This window comes from Cuculus canorus, chromosome 5 (assembly GCF_017976375.1).
Source record: "Cuculus canorus isolate bCucCan1 chromosome 5, bCucCan1.pri, whole genome shotgun sequence".
NCBI classification, from domain to species: Eukaryota; Metazoa; Chordata; class Aves; order Cuculiformes; family Cuculidae; genus Cuculus; species Cuculus canorus.
This window is the reverse complement of record NC_071405.1, coordinates 35,767,888-35,790,948: the sequence shown is the minus strand read 5'-3', so window position 1 is coordinate 35,790,948 and position 23,061 is coordinate 35,767,888. Positions and strand designations below refer to the sequence as shown.

The 23,061-nt window shown below is 40.5% G+C and overlaps 1 protein-coding gene across 3 annotated transcripts in view; it reads right to left on the bottom strand.

The window, feature by feature from the left end:
* Nucleotides 1-22,288, bottom strand: part of GALNT18 (polypeptide N-acetylgalactosaminyltransferase 18) — a 244,808-nt gene extending 222,520 nt beyond the window's left edge. Inside the window, exons 1-2 of one of the 3 annotated variants that reach the window (XM_054067429.1) lie at nucleotides 22,083-22,288; nucleotides 21,650-21,915 (exon numbers count right to left, since the gene is read on the bottom strand). In XM_054067429.1, the coding sequence (XP_053923404.1) occupies nucleotides 21,650-21,884 (235 nt within the window). In that variant the 5' untranslated portion in view covers nucleotides 21,885-21,915; nucleotides 22,083-22,288. The remainder of the gene's footprint in view (nucleotides 1-21,649; nucleotides 21,916-22,082) is intronic. The other 2 variants (XM_054067431.1, XM_054067430.1) reach the window with 2 other exon arrangements.
* Nucleotides 22,289-23,061: the final 773 nt, after the last annotated feature.

Below are 23,061 nucleotides of genomic sequence, written 5' to 3'. Positions count from 1 at the left end.
TTGGCTAAGTTGGTGGTTTTAGTGCGAGCTGGGTTTCTTCCTCTTAAGTTGTGATTGACCAAAAAGCCTCAGGCAAAATTCTAAAAGATATCACAGTAAAATTACCGTCTTGATTCAGTAGGTGTACTTTGAAGAAAGCAAGCTCCTAGTATGTGTTTTTCTCCATTGTGTCATACAAATACATTTGGGTGCAGATATTTTTCTTTCCTTCTTCCTCTCAGCTGCACAAGTAAATAAAGATGCAGAGATGTTGCACTGGCAATCTCTCTCAAGATGGTTATTTCATAAAAACATTTTCAAAGTTTACCTTGGACTTCTTTAGAGGGGAATAAATGCATTTTTCCCAAGGTGAATGACTAACATTTGCCCTCTCCATCTTAAGTGGCACATAGGGATAAGTTGAACTCATCAATTCCACTGTCACAATAAATTTTAAGTACGTTCTGCATAGACATTAATTTTCTCATTCTTGCATGACTGAGAAAGGAAAACATTATGCTTTCATAATAATCTGGAATATACAGAATAACCCACCTAGGTTTTTCAGTATTCATAAAAACTCAGTGACTGCTCCAGCTACAGCTTTCCAAAAATTACTTGAGGAATAGACTATAGACTGGTCTGGAAAAACAACAGTGTCAAAGTGGAATTACTTTCTATTACAGTAAAATGCACAGTGGAGCAGATGAGATTAGTCTCACTCATGCCAACTCTTACTTTACTGCCCAAGCCAGTAGGATTGCAAGAGTCACTATGACTAAAGGAAGAGCAAAGCACTATGCAACTCAGAAAAGAAAATATTCTGTCTGGAAAACTTTCAGGTCCAAAAAATGGGAAAAAATGAAATAAGTAACTTTTAGTAGGAAATTAGGTTAATTTCATGCAGCATACATCTTCCAGATCAGAAAAATCAAACATGCAAATCTTGGGTGCATATATTCTGGAGAATCATTAAGAGAAACTCTATGCATGGAAGAAAAAATGGATGTACAGAATGAGAATTTCCATTAATTAAATTCCCTTCTCAGTAAAGCCCATTTGGGGGTTCCTTTGACCTGAAATATTTATTCTGAACTGTACAGAAGTAATTCTGGAGTAAATCCATAGAAAAAGAGTTGACACTCCTGACTTTGTTTGTACCTTAAGGCATATAACAAAGCCAGCTGAAGAATCAATAGCTTGATTCATTCCATTAGAAGTGTTCAAGGAACTGAAGCCACTAGCACAAGTTTAATGGAATTAAGATATTAATAGAGTAAACAGCAACCCAGCTCTTCTATAAGTTACAGTACAGTTCGAGTAAATACCATCTTATTCAGTCGAAGGCATAATGGTCAGTGTTTCAGGGATTTCAGAGCCAGTGGAAGGAAGGGAAGTGGTGTTGCATTCAAGCACACGTTAGAAACTGGAGAATCCTGGAGAGAGACATATTAATAATTAAACAGCACTTCTGGGTTGAAAACCCAATCAATAATACACATTAAGGTCAAATATTCCCTGAAAAATTGGCAAACTCCGGCTTCAAAGGTTATGTATTCACACAAAAGAATGTCTATTTACACCCCTCATATCTGTCACTAATATATCAAATTAATAAAAACCTTAAGACTTTTTAAACCATAGTTCCTCACAGTGCTATATTTAAAGCTTGGATCTGTTTACAAAATATTCCTAGTTACCTACCAAAAATTTATTTATTGTTCCTCTAGTCGAAGATTTGAGAGTTTGATTTGTTAGTGTTTTTCTGGTGATCTACATGTAAAGAATTCAATGAAACTGAAATTTTCAAAGAAGAACAATTGCCTTCTGTCAGTAAGTTTCTAGGCAATCCTTAGTAATGCACAAAATAAATTGTATTTTACTGTTATAACTATCAGCTCAACCTAAAGAACAGGAGTTCTCTTTCATGTATATCCTATTACAATTCTTAATAGCACTGTCGCCTTTACAGTGATTTTTCAGACTACATTTGAAGAAGTTCCCCTAAAAAGATGTAAAACCTTTCCTATAGTACTAAATTAAATTACAGGAAATCACAGAAAGTTTATGCTTTACAAAGTAACCAGTGTAATCAGCAAATAAAATAGGATTTTTTAGAAGTTTCAGTCATTGTCAAGACAATTCATAACTATACAAAAGTTTGCTAACTGAAATTTTCCCAACATAATACAAGGTAGCAGAGTTGACAGCACTTGAAACAATGGACTATCAGGGTTTTTCTTGCTATACAGGACTTCACAATGTTTTTTTTCCTAAACAGGACATGGTAACACTACCCTGAAAATGAGCCTGCTTAATCACCTTGAAATAACACACAAATTCTAAAAAGTAGAATAAAGCTACACCTGTACAATAACAAGCTGCTCAAAAAAAAAAAAAAAAAAAAAAAAAAAAAAGGAAAAGAAAAAACCACAAACCTCACTTGTCTTGCACACTCTTATTTCTTATTTACCATATTAAAAGCATAAGGTAGTATTCCTTGACGAACGCAGAGCAAGGAAAGGAACTTCATTCAACCTTGTGACAGAGAAGAACAACAGAAGGGCTCCAGTCCCTGTGCCCATATATAATACAAATCTGTCACGAGGCAAATTGGCATTTTACCAAAGCAGTTAGCATATAATTTGACCCTAAGCAAAAGTAGATAAATATGTCCTCTGACAAAGAAGATTATTAACAACAAGAGATAATTTCCACTATTGAAGCAAAAAAGCACTTATTAAAAATGTAGCAATGCTTATCTTCCTGTTGCAAACATTCTTTTAGCTGTTCTGTTCATTGCAGAGGGCCCCAAACAGCGTAAAGTTTCTGGGCTTTATTTCATAAAAATATTCATGCACAGGCTGATTACAATGTATCCCAAACACAATTTGCCACATAAATATAATGACTGATTGGATTTGACAAGCCTCCTTATAGAACAGTAAACACTGAAGCTTTTGTTTAGGAATATTAATCAGCTCAGCAAGCCAAAGTGACACCTGTGCCAGAATGGAAGAAAAATCATCTCCACCTGCTGGCAGAAGAACCACCACTAATATCAAAAGGAAGTAGGCTCATTAATTGAAAGAATCAATCCAAATCCCAGCTATTCCAAGTGGCAGGCTTTCACCAGACACTCATCTTTCCTGTAACTGATCACTCTATTAGCAATAATGGTGCTGCTCTAATGGCTGTGGAGATACAAACTGAAATCTGGAACACTTTTCTGTGTTTCCCTCCAGATCAATCCAGGGGTCTGCATTTGCACCTTTACGTACAAGCTGAAGACAGTGTTGACTACACTGAAAATGTTTACGTCCTATAAAGCTGACCTTACTTTAAGAATAATTAGACAACACAGGTGTCAGGGAATAGTACATCAAACTTTTAGCAGCAGCTTAGCCATCACCAAGTCTTTTTGACATTCTTACCTTCCCTCTGCCCAGTGGCAGCTAAGAACATTACTGAAGATCTGTTCTCAAGTTCAGGTTCCTGTAGAATTACAAATGATTATATAAAAATCAACTGACTAACTTAAGCGGTGAAGTAGTGTTCTGAAGAATGCCATAATTCCATCCTCAGCGGTAAAATGCTACTTTATTGTAGCAGGGTATCATACATCATAAGCAAACAGGAAAACGCTTCGGAGGGTAAAAGAAATCACTCTCCATGAACTCAAACACAGAAACTCTTTATCATACCCACCAAGGACCACAATACAAAGCTTTGCAACCACAAAGAAAAGTAATTAATTATGATAGTAGCTGCTCTGCCTTCTAAAGTGATCCGTCCACACGTTCCTAGAGCAAACCAAATCCTTTATAAAGTATTCTGCAAACCACTGAACAACATATGCAATGGATGTGATCTATCCGGACTTCTGTAAAGCCTTTGACACGGTTCCTCACAAGACCTTTCTCTCTAAATTGGAGACATATGGATTTGATGGGTGGACTGTTCAGTGGATAAGAAATTGGTTTGACCTTGATGTTCAGAGAGTAGTGGTCAATAGCTAATGTCCAGATGGAGATCTATGACAAGTGGTGTCCCTCAGGGGTCTGCACTGGGACCAGTGCTGTTTAATATCTCCATTAGGGATATAGACAGCAAGATCGAGTGTAACCTCAGCAAGTTTACAGATGGCACCAAGCTGAGTGGTGCTGTTGCCACACCAGAAGGATGGGACATCATCCAGAGGGACCTGGACAAGCTGGAGAAGTGAGCCTGTGAGAACCTCATGAGGTTCAACAAGGCCAAGTGCAAGGTCCTGCACCCGGGTCAGGGCAGTCCATGATTTCAATACAGGATGGGGGATGACATGATTAAGAGCAGCCCTGCAGAGAAGGACTTAGGGGTGCTGATTGATAAGAAGCTCAACATGAGTCAACAACATGCACTTGCAGCCCAGAAGGCCAACCATATCCTGAGCTGCATCAAAAGAAGCGTGGTCAGCAAGGTAAGGGAGGTGATCCTGCATCTCTCTACTCTGCTCTTGTGAGAAACCCACCTGGAGTGCTGTGTCCAGTTCTGGAATTCCCAACATAGGAAGGAGATGAAACTGTTGGAATGGGTCCAAAGGAGGGTTAAAGAGAGGGCTGGAGCTCCTCTGCTATGAGGATATGTTGAGGGAGTTGGGGCTGTTCAGCCTAGAGAAGAAAAGGCTCTGAGGAGCCCTTATGACAAGCAGCCTTCCAGTACCTGAAGGGGCTACAAGAAAGCTGGACTTTTTACAAGGGGCATGGAGTGTTAGGATGAGGAGGAATGGCTATAAATTGGAAGGGGGAAGATTTAGCTGAGACATAAAGAGGAGATTCTTCACAATGAGGGTGGTGAGACACTGGAACATGTTGCCCAGGGAAGCTGTGGCTGCCCCACCCGTGGAGGTGTTCAAGGCCAGGTTGGATGGGGCCTTGGGCAGCCTGATCTAATGGGATGTCCCTGTCCATGGATAAGATTCTATGATCTTACCTACGACTCAGAAAACTACTGACCCTCCAGACTGTATGTGTACATACCAACACATACACTAATGTTCTCCAGTATGATTATAAATACCAGGGAGATTCTGCAGCAATAGGTTTGTGGCAGATGGCCACACAGTGATTTGAAGGTAATGAGTCCATAGAGATAATATACATTGACATTTCTAACCTTGTAATACTTTAGTTAATAGTTTAAGCTTTAGTAATAGTTAAGTGTAATACTTTTCAAAAGCACATCCCTTTCCACCAACTGATGCTCTCACACTCTGCAAGTACACATGGGCAGCTTGGCAATTTCCCACCTAGATTTCACTTATTTTTACACTCTCATCCTTGCACATCGGGCACTGGGGTCCTGAAACTAAGACTAGCATGGTGAAGAACCAGCTTAATGTATCAGTCCCACTCCCAGATATGCCAGATCCCAACAACCACTGTACTTCCCAGTCATAACCTTTAAAAGACGATGAGATTTCCTTCATTGGAAAGGAAATGCTGGAGCTGAGGAAAATGGACTGTCAGGTCAGAAGATATTCTGCACAATATATGAAGAAGGAAAAGTACACTTTCCATCTCATTTATTAATACTGCTGCTAATTTTGCCGTGTCCCAGTTTTTTGGCCATCTGCAATCAGAATTCAGTATAGCTGATAAAAAAAACCCAGATCTGCTGCATAGCAAACCAGAAAGTTGCAGTCATATTAGGAAAATTAACTGTCCATTTTGTGCACAGAAATACATTTCAAGAAGCTTTCAGTGGACCTAGGACACAATTAAATAAATCAGATCACTGAGGACAAACTTTTTCTTTGGACTCAATTCTGGAGTTATATGAGGTCTTTTGAAAATTTTCCAATGTTTAGGCAATGTTTAGGCCCCCCTGTTGGGGGCAGGCAGGAGTTTTTTTCAAAGCATGTTCTCTAAGAGCAAATATTTATTAAAATTGAGCTTTTCAACTAGAAGAGTACCTACAGTCTCCCTCTGTTACCTGTGGGAGATTCATATGGATATAGCTATTTCCAAGATTTTTTTACCTCTGATTCCCATCAATTTGACTACTAAGTTCCAAAGTTATTAGAAATGCAGACTGATGAATGAAACTTTGTTTTCTTATTTGAATTAATAAGAAAGATTCAGAAGTAAAAGATGGAATGGTTACGACATAGCCCAGTAGGTATTTGATTACTCCTTTTAATGCCAATATTACTAGCAATGATTTTAAAAAATTACATAACAACCAAATCTTACTGTGGGAATTCCTCAGAATTTGTATTAGTTGGTGTTTTACCTCTAGTTCTCTTAATAGGAATAGCTACATAGCATGGTAATATAGTACATTTACAACTTCTAAATCTGAGATAAAAAGATGCTATATGATGTCAGGAGATAAACAAGCATTGAATGCGAAGTGCCCATAGGCAGACACACCTCCACTGACACATTGGAATTTTAACATACTGCTGACACAAGCTCTGCATTTGTCCTAGAAAGCAGCAATATCTAGTACAACTGTCAGCCCCTGTGCTCTAAAGAGACACATCCATGTGGATTAACCGCTACTAAGTCACAGTTAAGGCAGCTGCTGAAGCAGGACACTGTCCAGCTAGCTTGTGCACTAGCTAGTTTGTTGATAGTCACCAACTTCATAGAATAGATTCATAGAATTATTAAGGTTGGAAAATACCCCAAAGTTCATCCATTCCAACCGTCAGCGCAATCCCAACAACCATGTCCCAAAGTGCCATGACTACACGTTTTTTTAAAGCCTCCAGGGAAGGAGACTCCACCACTTCCCTGGGCAGCCTGTTCCAATGTTTCACCACTCTTTCAGTAAAGAAATGTTTTCTAATATCTCAAATAAGCCTCCCCTGCTGCAACTTGAGGCCATTTCCTCTAGTCCTATGACTCGTTACTTGGGAGAAGGGATCAATACCCTGCCACATAGCACTGCTGCAGTGTTTCAAACTATTTACATCTTCATTCAGATTCTAATTGCTTGACTGCAGTCTTGGTTGTATCTCTAGTTAACCCATCTTAGTTTATTTTTTTGTTTTGGAGTTGCTGCAGCAAGTTATGACAAAAACACTGCTAGACATAAAATATGTCAAAAACAGATATCCTGCATAGTGCTGGGAAAAGTTATGTGGCCAAAATACCACGCTCAGGTCTCAATTTTCCTAATGGTAGATATTTTGATCGATACTTCCATTTGCTCACTTAAGGAGAATGTACAACTTCTCCTTATGAAGTGTAAACAGAAAGACGTGAAATTCAAATGTGCAAGTTTCTCCATCCAAGGCCATCTACTCCCAAGTGTTACTCAGTGTTTGAAGTGACACAGTTCCAAATGCAGCAGGAAAGGAGGGGTTGTGCCAAGTGCATTAAAGCTGTGCCTGAGCTCTTGAGTACCCTATCAGTTTACCTCAAGAGGGCTAATTCCTATTTTGCTGCTTTCACTGTTCTCTAGCATAAACCAGGAATAACTCAAGCATGGTATTTATACAGGTGTGCAGTGAGAAGAAGTACACAACAAAGAGAGAGCTCTTAGAAAGGAAGATAAACAAGAAGCAACAAAAAGTTATGGATTATACTTGAGTCTTGAGAAAGTTGAATTGTGTACACACCATGTCCTGAAGAAGGGCATGAGTATGAATTGATAAACTTCCCTTTTTTTAATTTAAAAAACACAGCTACTCACTATGATGAAATGACTAGGATTTCTCTTGAGTTTATTTGAAATACAGTGAAAAGGGTATTTTTTCTTCTACCTTGTGTTGAATTGGCCCTTGTAGGTAAATTGCTTGAATAAGCCCTGCTTGTTGGATGATATTTGAATGAGCTTGGAGAATTCTGCCAGTTCCAGGTGTCGAGGACTTGGGAGAAAATAACATCTGTTCTCATCAAATAGCATAAAGACAAACTCAAATTCATTCTTAATAAATCTGAAGCATGAACATTAAATAGAGGGTTACATTAAAAATTACGTTCTTAAAAGAAAAAAATGCTTTTTTTATTAGCTTAACATAGTGAAGCTAAGCTGTTACATCCTACATTGTTATTCTATCATATTTTTCTGCCATACTTTGCATAGTCACGATTCATCATTGTAGCTAAAACTCTTAGATCCTCTGCACCACGTTCATTATAAAAACAGCCAGAAATTTTATATGGCTACACACTGACATGCAACAACAGCCTGGCTAGCCAGGTGCCTAAGCATAAGTTTTAAAAATACATGGCAGAGAGCACACTGCTAAGTATCCGCTATTGCCTGTAATTTGACACAGTATTTTACATGAGCCCTTCAATAATTACATTGTCTTTTATACTTGTAGATACTTCAATTCTTCATTCTCATCCCCTACTTCATGCATCAGGACCATTTGCTTTCGTGGTGATATCAGTACCTCCCCAAATGTGGGGCAAGTAAGAGCCTGATCCCAATCTGCCCCCTGCATAGCTGAGGCAGCAGAGAGGACAGACAAAACGAGTTATTGCTCTTTATATTGTTCTGCACGGATCATCCTACTCACTTCCAAGCCTCACAATACCTCAGATATATGAATTACTGCAGCATGGCAGTGACAGCAATTTATGCGAGTCCAGAAGGGGAAAGAATTCAGAGTGAGAAGTTCAGCTATGTTCACAGTGACTGAGAACTCAGTCCAGGGACCTCTGCTACGTGGAAAGAATGTAATAAAAAAAATAATTTCCATCAATATCTTAAGGTTTTTAACATAAGGGAAAAACTCAATACAGACAGCCCTTACCAGGACTTTCTTGCTCTCACGTTCATATAAAGACCTTGTATCTTTTTAGCAGCAGAAAGGACGCAAATGCACAGTACTTGCATAGACGGCTTTACTATTTAAAATTTGTCTTAACCATACAGTTAAAATGATAATCCAGTTGCTGGAGAAGCAAACATTCGGAATTATCTTCCATTGATTCTGTGCTGATACACACTATATTGAGTAATCCTTTCTCTTTGTACTTTCTTCCCCTAGGGCAGCTAATTGACTTTTCATGGAAGTTACATGGCAGTCTTACACGGCAAAAGCGAGGTTAAATGCACAAACTCTTTGTCTTAGCCTGCTAAGAAACTTGCTTCCTATTGTTGTCCCAACACTGCAAACATACTGAGAGTTCTTATGCTTATGAGCAGGTACTTAGCTTCAGCACCAACACTCACAGCCTAAAAGCTGTTCACACCAACACAATAAAGTGCAGTCAGAAAATCATCAGTGAGTACAACAGTGTCATTCAAAAGATCACTCTCCATGATCATGCCAGTTTTATATTTACAACCTCATTATAGTAACAAACTTGGGGAGATTACTCAATCAATTACTCCATCGTTCAACGTATTCATCAATGACCTGGATAAGGGGACAGAGTGTACCCTCAGCAAGTTTGCTGATGACGCAAAACTGGGAGGAGCGACTGACACACCAAAAAGCTGTGTTGCCATTGCATGAGACCTAGACAAGGTGGAAAGTCAGGCAGAAAGGAACTTAATGAAATTTCACAAAGGAAAGCGCAAAGTCCTGCACCTAGGCAGAAATAAACCCATGCTCCAGGACAGGTTAGAGGTAAGGTCAATTATGTCTTGAAGTGCATAGAGAAAAGTGTCCCCAGCAGGGCAAGGTAGGTTATCCTCCCCCTCTGCTCTACCCTAGTGACGTCCCATCTGAAGCACTACATCCAGTTCTGGGCTCCCCAGCTCAAAAAAGATAAGGAGCTACCAGTGGGAGTCCAGCAGAGGGCCACAGGAATTATTAGAGGACTGGAACACCTCTCTTATGAGAGACCTGGGACTGCTTAGCCTGGAGAAGAGAAGACTGAGAGGGGAATCTTGTCAACACTTAAGTATCTAAAAGATGAGTGTCAAGAGGATGAGGCTGGACTCTTCAGTGCGACATAACAGGACAAGGGGCAACCAGCACAAGCTGGAATGCTGGAAGTTCCACCTGAACAGGCACAAAAAAATTCTTTACCATGAGGGTGACAAAACACTGGAACAGGCTGCCCAGGGAGGCTGTGAACTCTCCTTCTCTGGAGATTCTCAAACTTATCTGGACACAGGTTCCTGTGCAACCTGCTGTAGGTGAACCTGCTTTAGCAGGGGGGCTGGACTGAATGATCTCCAGAGGCCTCTTCCAATTCCTGTCATTCGGTGATTCTCTGTTAACTACACTTGAGTCCATAAAGCTAGCGACTGCAATGAGCACGTTTCACTGCCGGCAGATGCACAGAGAGTACTCTGGGCTAAATGAATGATTATCCATCAGTTCCTGTACAACTGATACAGGTGGTAAACACAGACACGTGGGACAGCATTTGTAATTACACTTTTACACTACTAATACATCGTCTGGTACCTGTGTGGTTTTTTTGCCACACTCATCATCTCTTTCTTTATGATACAAAGACTGTACTAGTATTTGACCAGGTACTGCAACCTTTTGCCATACTGTGATAGAAGCTTTTGTCTTCCTCTGCATCTGAGAACACAAAAAAGAACATTCTTTGAAATATCCTTAGACAAAACTTTTTTTTAATTGTTAATTTTCAGGAATGTCGCCAATCCATTTTTAGCAGATGGTTTGCTATTTAATGTCTTTAGGCAAAGCAGGAAAGCTTTAATCAATAGAATCAAAAGAAATATTGAGAAATTACATGTGATTTTACAAAATCAAAAGCACTTCCTACATATTGTCAAGAAGGCAAAAACATCTTGACGTTTTGTTATTGCAAGGAGCCAAGATATATTGCACACATTACAACATTAAATTCCCTTTTACGTGGTTTCCAGTCTCCTGGCTTCCCCATGATAAGGAACTTTACTCTCTTTTAAATTTAAAATTTCTCCAACAGTAGCTTACTTCTTAATTATCAAAAAGCAATCCAGGGCTGAACAATTAAAAATCTAGTGCTAGAAGTTGCAACATAAAACATTTTACCAACACTTACTACTTCAAATAAGAAATCAACAGTGCGGCTCCCCATTCACTCTATGAACCACTGTTCTATACCTCCTTCCACAGTAGCCAATCATTCTGAGAACAGTCTCCACTAATAAGCGATGAAATGTGCAGGGTTCGCTCTAGCCATCAGCTATTACTCAAATTACTCCAGAGAGCACTAACAACTGTCTGAAAACCCGATTCCAACATACTTCAGGCAATACTTCTGTTCTTTGCATTTCCAGACTGCAGGAGTCTGTTCCTGTTGCCACCATGCTGAGATATTATGCAAACATGCTCCCACTTGCTCTAATCAAATTCTTGCTTCAGTGTTTGCATTACCATTTATAAACTCTTCCACATCAGTATGTATCACCCAATGGTAAGGAACCTCTCCACCTTCAAGACAAGACATATGGATCCTTATCCATTAAAAACACATACATATATTTAGATAGAATTTTTTATTATACAGAGATTTTTTTATATATATTAAATATTTTTATATTCATTCCCACATTCATTTGCATGCAATTTTTTCTCTGTATATAAATGAAAACAGAGTAGTAGAATTCACATTATTAAGGTGTTTTAAACTACTTTTATGCAAGAAAGACATAAGATGTGATTAAAAACTCATATATGTTCAAAGAATTGCATTTATATGAAGCATAACAACAAATCAATGAGATTACAACATTTCTATAACAAAAGCAATCCTCTTAGAACATCTCGTTTAGAGAAATGGAAGCTTTAAGTGGAAATTACATACCCAAACATAAGTCTGCTGCTTTTTCCGGCCCTACTTCTTTTAGTGCAAAAATTCACTAGTCTTCCTCGCATTACATACAGTTTTGGACATCTCTTTGGAACTTGCGGGGTTTTATTGTTGGTTTGCTTGTTTCATGCCTAAAAGTTTGAAATTTTTTTAACTTATACAGCTTTACAAACATGTAAAAATATTAGCTAAAAACAAGCTTAACACACCTCATTCAATTACATTTACGTTTAATGATGTCATAATCCTTTATGGCTGATATTGTGTTGTAAAGTGAGAGTACTGATTCTTCTGCCTCTTGAAAAAACAGGATCAAACCACAAAACATGATCGTAATATTGGGAACCAATCGCAGTACAATTTATTGCCAAGGCCAGTAGCTTGCTTATGATAATTCAACGGTACGCGAGCCAAATATTTCTTACTTCATTAAAGATACTATTCATGTTTGAAAAGAGTTATATAAACTAAATCAAACAAATTGAAGTCTTGCATTTGTGAATGCTAGATTTGGTTTTAATTAACACAAGCAAATATTTGTAATAATCTAGTAGAAATGACACTGGGTTTGAGAGTAGCAAAAAAGTAAAAGGCTTGCAGAACAGAATCAGAAATGGTGCATGGCTTCTTTCTGCTTTGTGGAAAAGCAATAGCACTAGTTTCACTAGTTTTGACAACATTGCAGGAATACAAGTTTCCACTCAGTAACTGTAGTTGTGTATTAACTAAAAAGAGATAAAACATTCAGGTACTGTTTCGCAGCTTTTAGCTTTTTCTATACTCCTCTCCTGCCTAGCCCTCCTCATTCTCCAAACTGTTACACATGAAGTGAACACATCTTCAAACAAGACACACTAAGAAATTAGAGCGTATTGGTCCTCCACCCTTCGCTTGAGCAACTTACAAGTTTCCTGTTAGTACAAGCAGAAGAGGGAAATGCTGGCATCCTGTGATCGTGCAATAAACAGCTGGTAAAATTATAAATACCTCTGGGGAAAACAAACACACAGAACAAAGTTATTTTTAAAACCATGCTGTGTTCTCTTCTGCAAGCCGTTATTTATTCTGTGCGCAAAGAAATCCCAAAAGGTGTTTTCTCTAGCCATAACTTTACTGCAATGATAATCCTGTAACGGATGGGCACAGACTCACTGAGTCTGCTGTGCTGGAAAAGTTTATCTGACAGTTTTTCTTTAATCTATGGCACGTCAAACCTTCTTGCAAAGCCTTTGGCAAGTCATGACTCGATGCAGAAAGAAAAGCTTCAGAGGAATTTGAATCCACCATGAAAGCAGGGACAGGTAATTGACTGCATTAGTTGGATGATTCATGAAACAGATCCCCAGCTTGATCCAGATTACACACGGGCAAGTAAAACAGACTAAAAAACTGTATTATCTCCCTAAAATGAAGAATAGAATGACCATTTTTCTATGAAGAAAAAAACAGAAATACTATCTCTTTTTATTATATTCTTCAGAAAGCTGCTTACAGAAATCCTCTTTTCTTAGAGATCACCTGTGACAGCTCTAAGCAAAGGAAAATTCAAATATTCACTTTGAAAATAAAGGTTTTTATTTAGAAGGTAGGAAATGGCAAAACCAAAAGTACAATAGGATTTCCACATCCCCATTGATGTTACTGACATAAGGTCACTGAGATCACAAATACCTGAATCACAAGTAGAGAATTAGGCATTTATGTAGTATTTAACGTGTGCTAACTGTAACACACATTTTGGGAGAGATACCTAATCTCTTACTTCAGAGCTCATGTCAGTCTCAAATTCAGTGAGGCCAGGATCTGTAGTGGGAGGACAAACACAGTTACCACACAATAATTCAACATTTGCCTACTGCAGGATTCGCTCTTTCGGCTACTACTAATGGGAGAAGAGAATACCTTCTGTCTGATTCATCTGAGCAACTCCAGCAATGAGTGAAATCTGCCACCAACAGCCTATATAAATTTGGTCATATCAATTCTCTATACCACTCTCTTCTGCCCAGCTCCTGCAGATCTTATCCATGAAGACCAGAAACTCAGAGTCAAGGGTTCCACTACACATTTGTACAGTGCTGATCACAACACAGCTGGGATTTCAGGTAGTTGCTACAGTGTTATTGTCATAGAAATACTAAATCTTAAAAAACACACAATTTAAGTAGAAAATATAGTAAGAATCCATTGTGGACTTGAGAAGACACCATCTGGCATTTTAAAGGCAGAGAATTTCAAGGTAGCACCTTGTACCTTCCATCTCCCTATTATAAAAAAAAAACAAACAAACAAACAAATTTTCCCATTTATTCATTCTCAAAGCCAAGCAGAAGAGGTGCTGGAGAGGTGTAACAACTGCAGTCATGGTTTTGGCTCATAAAAATCTTTGCCTCTACTGCAAGAAACACAGGATATCATGTTAAAAATAGTGCCTTAGTTACAAAACACCAGTTGAGCAGAGAAAATGTACCAAGAAAAGGGAAACAAGTTGCTACACAGAGAACACTGCACAACTGTAGTCAGAATAGATTGGAGGGTGACAGCAGCACGAAGACAGAGCATTATATTTCAGGTCACCAGCATTTTCAATGTCTACTCAGCATACCTGTCCACACTGTGCCTGTTACTGAGCTACTTCCAAGTCCCTGAAAAAAAGGAGCCCAGAAGTTTCTAAAGAGGCTGAGAGGTAGTGCTGGGAGGCCAAGGGAAGCATGGAAGGATTCCTCCACAGATGATGGAAATGCCATTGGACTCCTATCGTAATATGGCTTAATGAGCAAAACACGGAAGACTAGGAGACATTTTAAACAATAAAAAAAAAAAGAAATTTAAAGGAAAATAATACAGCAGGCAAATGAAAAATTTCATCTCAGAGGAGGCATGACAAGATGTGAAGTTAGTTTTCACTTTTGCATAGTCAGAAACTTAATTTTCCTGAAGAAGTATTTTTGCTAGTTGTGGATGGTAAATTACTTATTGTCAGCAGTCACACTATCCGCTTTGGACTCAGGGGCAATGCCAAGACACCACAGTAAACTGTACTGAGTCCAGTCTCCAATCTCTGGGCCAAGCGCAGCGGACAACAAAATCCTATTGCTGCAATAAAATGAGGATAGCTGCTAACCAGTTGGAGATGATAGACGTCCTGTTTTGTCCCTTCCTACACTCCATACATTAACAGCTGGCGATCAAGTTTCTGGGCTGTTCTAGAAGCAACCAAGGATCCCCCCTTCATCCACGGGAAAGCAGTTAAGCCATCTTCACAACAGCCACTACTGTCTCAAGATCTGGGCCCGATACTCACTATCACCATAGATTTTCCTCACATATAACGTCTCTAACATTCAGACGGATAATATCAGCTTATCCCATCCTCCTGCAGCTTACACATGCTTTCATGGTGTATTGTTGATGACAAGACTTTCCTGCTGAACACAGGATTAAATTAAACCACTTCTGTGTCTTGTCACAGGCAAGGGAGCAACATTGGTAGAGGCAGGCAACAAGTTCAACCTTTTGGCCTGAGAGACAATGGGGAAACCATATAGCTCATATCAGGCTCAGTGATAACCAAGTGCTTGTAGTCTTCTTGTATGACACAATACAAAGGCTCACATTTGCACTTGCAGGTCCAGATCCTGTACTACTGGATGCAGAGTACTACACTATTCCATAAGCACTCAGCTTACACAAGAGAAATATTAATTGCATCAGCCACAAACAAACAATACACTGGGATGCGACTGTAGAGCTTTGACCTGTTGCTTAAAGACAGCATGTAGGAGCCACCTCTGAGATCAGTCTTGAACTCTATGTACAAAAACACTCGAGCATTTACTTCAGAAATACAGAAAGCATGTGGTGTTTACTGACAGAGCCATCCTTCTCTGACCCAGTAAATAAGAATACAGGTATTTCTTGCAAGTGCATTTTTTACACGGGACTGCTAAGGCAGATATTGGCATGAGAGCATGACACTGGTCACACAATACACTGATCTCACACATAATACACAGTTCCCAGGAGCTACGTGTTTGTCTTGCTTCATGTTTCTTTTCCAATGTATTTATCTATATTTTGGTCATATAGATAAAAATCACTTACTAATACTAAAATAAGCGTAACAGTCTAGTAGAAAGTCAGAAGACTGAAGTTTGAATCTCTGCCCAGCCGCAGGCCGATTGTGTCAACCTGGGCAACATTTTCCAAATTGACACCTAATCAACATAAATGAAGCACTGAGCCGAGTCCAGAACTCTAAGCAGAACAGCTATCTCCATCCCTGCACAGCTCGTAAATCATCTGCTCAAAGATCGTAGTACACAATCCACTTTTTCCACTGAAGCTGTGCCATTAATGCAGACATAAACATCAATGAAAATGAACTTTTTCAGAGAGAAAAGACAAAATTTTCTAGCGTAGCAGTAAGAGAACCTGTGGAGGGCACAGAAGTCAGTTTCCAGCCTCTGCTCCAGATTCATTTTTCAACCTGCTGTTGAAGCCTTTCCTGTGAACTACAGAAATTGTCCAGATTGAAGGGAACAGAATGGAGGTCAATTTTCTCCCCAACTACAAAGTTACCATTCACTCTCACTTTGTTGCCAAATAAAACTTTTCTTGTTTCTGGCTGAAAAGACACAATCTCAAAACAAACAACAACTGGCATGCTGTTGTCATTGTATAAACTTGAAGAATTAATACAACAATCCAGTTGGCAATCAAAAAAAAAACCCAAAAAACCAAACACACTATTTTTATTCTGAAAAGAAAATAACCTTAATCACGAAAGGAATCATTTAATTTCCAGCAACAAAATACAGTTACCTTACTAAGGCCAGACTACACTCCTCAGTTTTGGCTACTGCATCCTAACCATAGCAAAATAAATCCTTGGTGGAAAAATCACCAAGAAAATAAAATTAGAACAGAACTAAAGATATTAAAAGCACACAAAAAAGTTAACTTTAATAACAGTAATAATAAATTATCAAATTACAGTCAACATAATCAACATCATTAAGTCTTCAGTAGATCATCCTTCATATACCTGCACCTCCAGCAATGCTTGAAAATTTACAGCAATTTAACTTAAATCACTATATAAAGGTTTTCTTTAGTATGGAAGAACATGAAAGTTAAATTCAAATTAATCTGCACTGACATGCATCAACCTAGAATGACTTGAGAAGTCACAGCCTAAAGAGAAAAAAATAATGGGATTAATCCTGCATGTCTTACATATCCAAGTAGTTCCTTTCCTTGCAATTAGTTACATTGGGAGAGCAGGTCTCTCTGCTTGTACAGAGAGTGTGAACACAGGACCCTCTGCAGTGGAGCAAGAGCTGTGTTCCCACCAGGGCTACTGCCTACTGCTGGTTTGTTTCTCAGTAGAACAAATACGCTGCAGTGAGTGAAAAACATGTCTAATTGCTTTTGAGCTTAAGGGAAATAAGATGGGGAGGATTTAACAATTAATTATTCCCAAAAGGAAAGTACCACAAGAGTAAGAGACTCAGTGGAGCAGCCATGTGAATCCTGACTTCACGGAGCACAGCTAGCTAGCCAGGCTGCAAGGGATAGTTATCACCATCAAGAGGCTTATACTCTACATTCTTCCTCATGTCTGACATCAAGAAATAAATGAAGGGTAACATCAAACATGGAATTTACTTACCCAGACCTTTAGATGGCTAAAATCAAGAATTAGAATTAAGAATATACCATTTCTGAATGGAAATCATTCCACTCTAACACCCGTCCAAGACCCAGGGAATGAATCCATTCCTCGCCTAGCTGACTGCAGAGGGTGACTAGATATCCAACAATGAGATAGCTAACATTAGCTGAAGAAAAATCACAGAGCAAATCATACTAAGCAGCAGGTTGAGAGATAACACATACGAAGCTCTCACAAATTTTCCCAAAAAAAAATTCCATACGGTATTTGACATTCTGTTTATGCCAATGGATGCAGCAACTTGCAAAGATGAGGGATAAAAGTCCTAGAACAACACAGACGTCTTAATAATCACCCATTGATCTTAACTAAGACTTCAATTGGTCCCCAAACAAGCTGTGTGTTTACAACCTCAACTTAGATCTACTCTATGCATGTAATCTTATTAATTCTGTTTCGGTCCCAAGGCAGGGGAGAGGAGGCAAGTTCATTTCATAAACTTCGTAGTACATAATCTTTTAAAATAATGCTGGAATGCAAACATCATCTGATTAGAACTAGGAAGGCTGAAAAATACTAAAATGACATTGCATAATGAGACACACACGATGGCACACATGAGGTGTTTTAGGTGATAATCAGCTTAACCATAGTGTAGATTTACAAGAAAAAGGTTTAACTCATCCCCTGCGATGGCCTAGAGCTAGGCTGCAGAAAACAATAAATTGTTCCCTTCTTGCTATTGCTAATGTTTTCTCCCTACAAACCAAGTTTCTGATCAAGAGTAGCCTGCTTGTTCACACGGTCTCCCAACTGCACTAACAGCTTCAGGTATCATTAGTGACAGAGCCAAGGCATTACGCATTATTAAGATGAACGATAAGTTATGATCTGTCTGAAGCACTCTTTGAATTGATTTTAATAAAATGAGGGTGTTTGAGGTTCTTGAACCAGTATGTATGGTCCTTGTGAACTCAACAGAACATACTGTTTTCAAATAAAATTAATAAAAACTGATTTAAAATCCAAAGTTCGAACCACAAATACTTCATTTAACACGATATTCATTAACCTTAGCCCTTTAATTTCTGGAAATAAAGCTCAATAGTACTAGATTATACACGTGCCACATTTTTTAGACATAAAAAGGCCTGCATTTTGCATAAAACTATCCATCTGGTCTTTTCTCGGTTTCTTTCACACACAAACACACAGACAAAAATAATCTCAAAAAATATAACATCTTGTTTGCAAACTCAAAAGTAAGTGGAGACTAAAAGCTTCTCTCAGTGGGTTCCCTGATAGTATAAAACCCATCCCTCTTAATAAAGACTGGGAGGGGGGAACAGGGGAAGTATCTCTTCAGTACTAGCTGAATAGCATTCAGACCTAATTACCACCACAATCACTACAATACAGTGCCACAGAAAAGCAAATGATTGCAACTAGTAAACTGTGACAGGCCACAAGTCAAGAATTCCTGACTCTCAAGCTCCAGCACCATGCTTCCACTCTACAAAATACTTCTGTGATCCAGACTGCCCAACTGGACTGCAGCGCTGTCAGCTCTGCCTCAGACTGCCAACCACAGAAGTCAGTACACAGACACACAACCCTTGCACAGAACATCCACAGGCTACGCGACAAACACCTAACGAGGAAAGAAGGAAGCAGAGAAATACAATACAGGCAGAGCAGACACACTCTTATTCCAGTTACAGCACCCAGAAAGTGCATGCAGAGAAGTTATTATCATTAACATTTGCAGAAGTGTGGATACCAAATGGTGTATGATGTGCAATAAGGCCGGTATATACTTGAGCATACAAACTTTTCCGATCTTGGCCAATACCAGTACCAGTATTTCCATTTACATAGTTCTTTACAAACACGAGGGATGCATACTTTCTTTCTCTCTGAACTCCTCGTATCTGGAAATCTCTTTTCTGTCTGCCACAAGTACAGGAATATGTACTTCTAAAAAAGCACACTTTAAAATGTGTTATCTGAAGGCACGTCTTATTTCTTTTCATTTCCAGGACACTTCATAAAGTATTACAAGACTGGAATTTATGTGCTATAGGAATTCCCAGATAGCATCTAATTAAACAATTCAATCAGAAAACAAATTAAAATGAAATATTAGATTAGCCTCATGTGTAAAACGCAGCAGCTAGAGCTCTGGTATTTGCAGGATATCCTATGGAATGCAATTCTATTACCCATGCTAATTTCATGCCTGTTCAGCACTGCAGAAATCTGAGCTCCTGTCACCTCCCTCCAACATAAAAAGTGGTCCAAGAAAAAGTTTAATTGCAAACTACACATAACCTTTATAAGCTAGTCCAGAACCATTAAGGCAGATGGTTTACCCAGTTTATGGCAATGACCCTCAAATGTATAATTTCTTAAAGCTGACCTTCAAGCTCATCCCAGACCCAGTCAAAGCCTGAGAAATTCCTTCCAGTGAGTTTTGCACCACAACTCAGAATTCACAGCATCTCAGTGCTAAGCAAAACCTGATTAAAATAACATCTTATTCTGCAATCTCTGCCACAGAAATTCCTTGGGAATCTGAGTTATTACAATTTGGCAAATAAAAATAAAGAAAACCCACTTACGGATAATGATATGTGATGATTATTTATTTATTTAAAAGAGTAAGTGGTTTCATAAGGTATGAGAACTTTGTAAACTTTACATTTTTCCCTCAAAATGTATTTTAGTACTTATTACCAAACTGCTCACTTAATTATTTTCAGAAGACTCTCTTCAACCTCCATACAAATGTTATTTAAGGAAAATATCTTCTGGTTTGTTTACGCAGAGTCAGAGTCACAAAATAAGTTTATGCTCTAATCCATGGTATAGTCTCCCTTGATTTAAGTATATGTTTCTCTGTGACTCAGAAAGAACCAGTGAGCATGTCAATATGGACACTTATTTTCCTTGAAAAGAAATAAAAGTATTGAAACTTCATACTAGCAAAACTGAAGGAGTTGCGCTCCAACCTCATACAGAAAGTCAGTTAATTTCACGTATCTAACTCTTAGCAGTGCCTTTTGAAAATTCCCTGCCTTCATCCATGCTTCCACAGTGCACTCCACTGGCACACAGGCAAGACTATATTTCCTTTTAAAAAAAAATCCATTTCAGGAATCAAGAAAAACTTAAGGATTACACGAGAGAAGTTAAACTTGCAGAAGCTGCTATAAGTCATCCTCCAGAAAAGTACTATTTTACTAATCTACCCAAGATGACGAGACTACATGAGAAATGAGGGAATACACAAACTGAATGGGGTTGTGTCATATTTTAAAAAATAGTAAAACAAGCCACAGCAAAGTAGCTGCGCTTCCACACTGCTACAAACTTACGAGTACTGACAAGGGAATCCCAATTCATACAGGATTAGCCACTCTGCCCGCTTCACCTTTCTTCACATTCCCAGAAGACCAGTTGGCCACAGCTGCCTGGAAGCAGGCGTGATTTTCTGCACTAGCGACAGGAATCCTTTACCAGATGGGTTGCTCTCCCTTTTCCGATTTAGGAGCGACTAGAATTGGGATTTGAACATTCAGGAGAGGCTGTGCAGAAGCAGAGAAAGCTGTTCCCTCTAGATTTTGCAAGGGCTCACACCTACCCTCAGCCTCCGCACCATCCAACCCACTGGGCCGACGGAGGCAATGACCGTATGATGATGAAAATAGAAGAGAAGACACTAAAGATCACCCAGTAAAGCGAAGTCATGTAAAATCCTAAACTCCCGGGAAATAATCATGTTTTCCCTGACTCCAACCCTTCTCCCAGAGCTCGCGTGAAAAGGAGACCAAATTAAGAAGGCATTACACAAACGAGAGACTGTCCCAGTTACAACCCCGAGGGGCTCCCAGCACTACGGCAGCTCCAAGGGAAAACCTCGAGCAGAGACGGACTCGCACAGAGTCAGGTGGGAGGAAAGCTAAAATTCCCCTCGCAGCAACCCGTTTCGGATGAGAAAAACAGCAGATACGACACGGTGACGATAACAGCAAGACAGGAAGAGGCTCCTCCTGCCCTCCCCGCGGCCCCCCTTGGGCGAGGCACGGAGGGATGGGAGCGGGGCAGGAGGGGGCCGCGGGGACCCCCCATCACCGCGGCCCCGGCTCTTCCCGGCTGTCCCCGGCGGCGACGGGAATGTCACCGCACACACACACACATCGCGGCGCGGGGGTACGGAGGCGGCGGGGTGGGGAGGGAAAGCGAGCCCGGGGTAAGGTGGTACCTTGGATGTGCTGCTTGATGACATTTTCCAAATGGTCCAGCCTTTCTATAATCCTTAAAGTGTCCCCTTTGTCTTCCTCTAACTTTTTCTCCGAGATCGGCTCCTGCACTTTCACATAAACACTGGCAATGTAGTTGGTGACCCAGCCCACGTACAGCAGGCAGACGATGTTAGTCATTCCACTCAAAATCACGCAAGTGGACACTAAAGTTTTGGTTTTCCTGGTGCACACCATCCTGAGGTCCCTCCATATAGCTCCAAAAATCCTGCGATCCAGAAAACAGAAATAAACTGCGATGAAAACGAATCCTTTCCCTCCCTCTCCCCCAAACGAAGACCGCTCAGAAGTCAGTAAATTTCCATGCAAAAAAAAAAAAAAAAAAAAAAAAAAGAAAGTTCTGTGATCCACAGAATAAAAATATTTCTCGCCTACCTAGGAAGAGAGGTGGGGGCGGGGAGGGCTGAGCATTAGAATCCTGGGGGTTTAGTACATTCAAATAGCTGAAACTTTGCGGCGAGGCGTGCCAGCCGCCCGCTGCTCAGGCTCCGCGCATCAAGGACGCGAGCAGCCGAGCGCCAGAGTGCTGCAAACTTTGTTCCCTCGGACGCCGCTCCCCATCGCCCCCGGCCCCGGCTCCGCACCCGGAGCGGCTCGGCGGAGAGCGGGGCTCGCTCGGCCGCCGATGGACGGCCCCCTCCTCCAATAGCGAGGCTGCGGGCGGGGATTGCCAGGGTCCCACCTGCTCCGCGCCGCCGCGGGAGGCGGGTCGGGAGCGGAGCGGCGCCAGCCTCGGTGGGAAGAGGCTCCCGGCCGCGATGGGGAGCGGGTCCCCCTCGGTGCGAGGGGAAGGCTCCGCTGCTCGGCGGCGCCGAGAGAAGCGCTCACGCGGAAAGCCGCCGTTTGGATGGAGGGGGAACGGGAGACGAGGCTTCTCCTCCTCGGAGCCGGCGGTTCCGCGCTCCAGAGACCACCCACCGCTATGATGCGTTTGTCTTCGGGCCGGTTTGCGTGCCCCCTCCCTGGGAGGTTCCGTTGTCAATAGCTCGTTGTTGCTTGCATCCACACCAGCAAGCCCCGGTACCCATCCATCGCCTCCCCCGCTCCCACAGAACACACCGTGTCACAGTATCGTAGAATCACCAGATTGGAAAAGACCTCTTGGATCATCGAGTTCAACCACTCCTATCTGCCGCTAAACCATGTCCTGAGCACCTCCTCTACCCATCGTTTAAATCTCTCCAGGGATGGGGACTCCACCACCTCCCCTGGCAGTTCCAGTGCCCGATGACCCTTTCCGTGAAAAACTTTTTCCTGATATCCAGTCTGAACCTCCCCTGGCAGAGCTTGAGGCCATTCCCCCTTGTCCTATCCCCTGTCACTTGGGAGAATGCCCTCTCCAGAAATAGCTTCA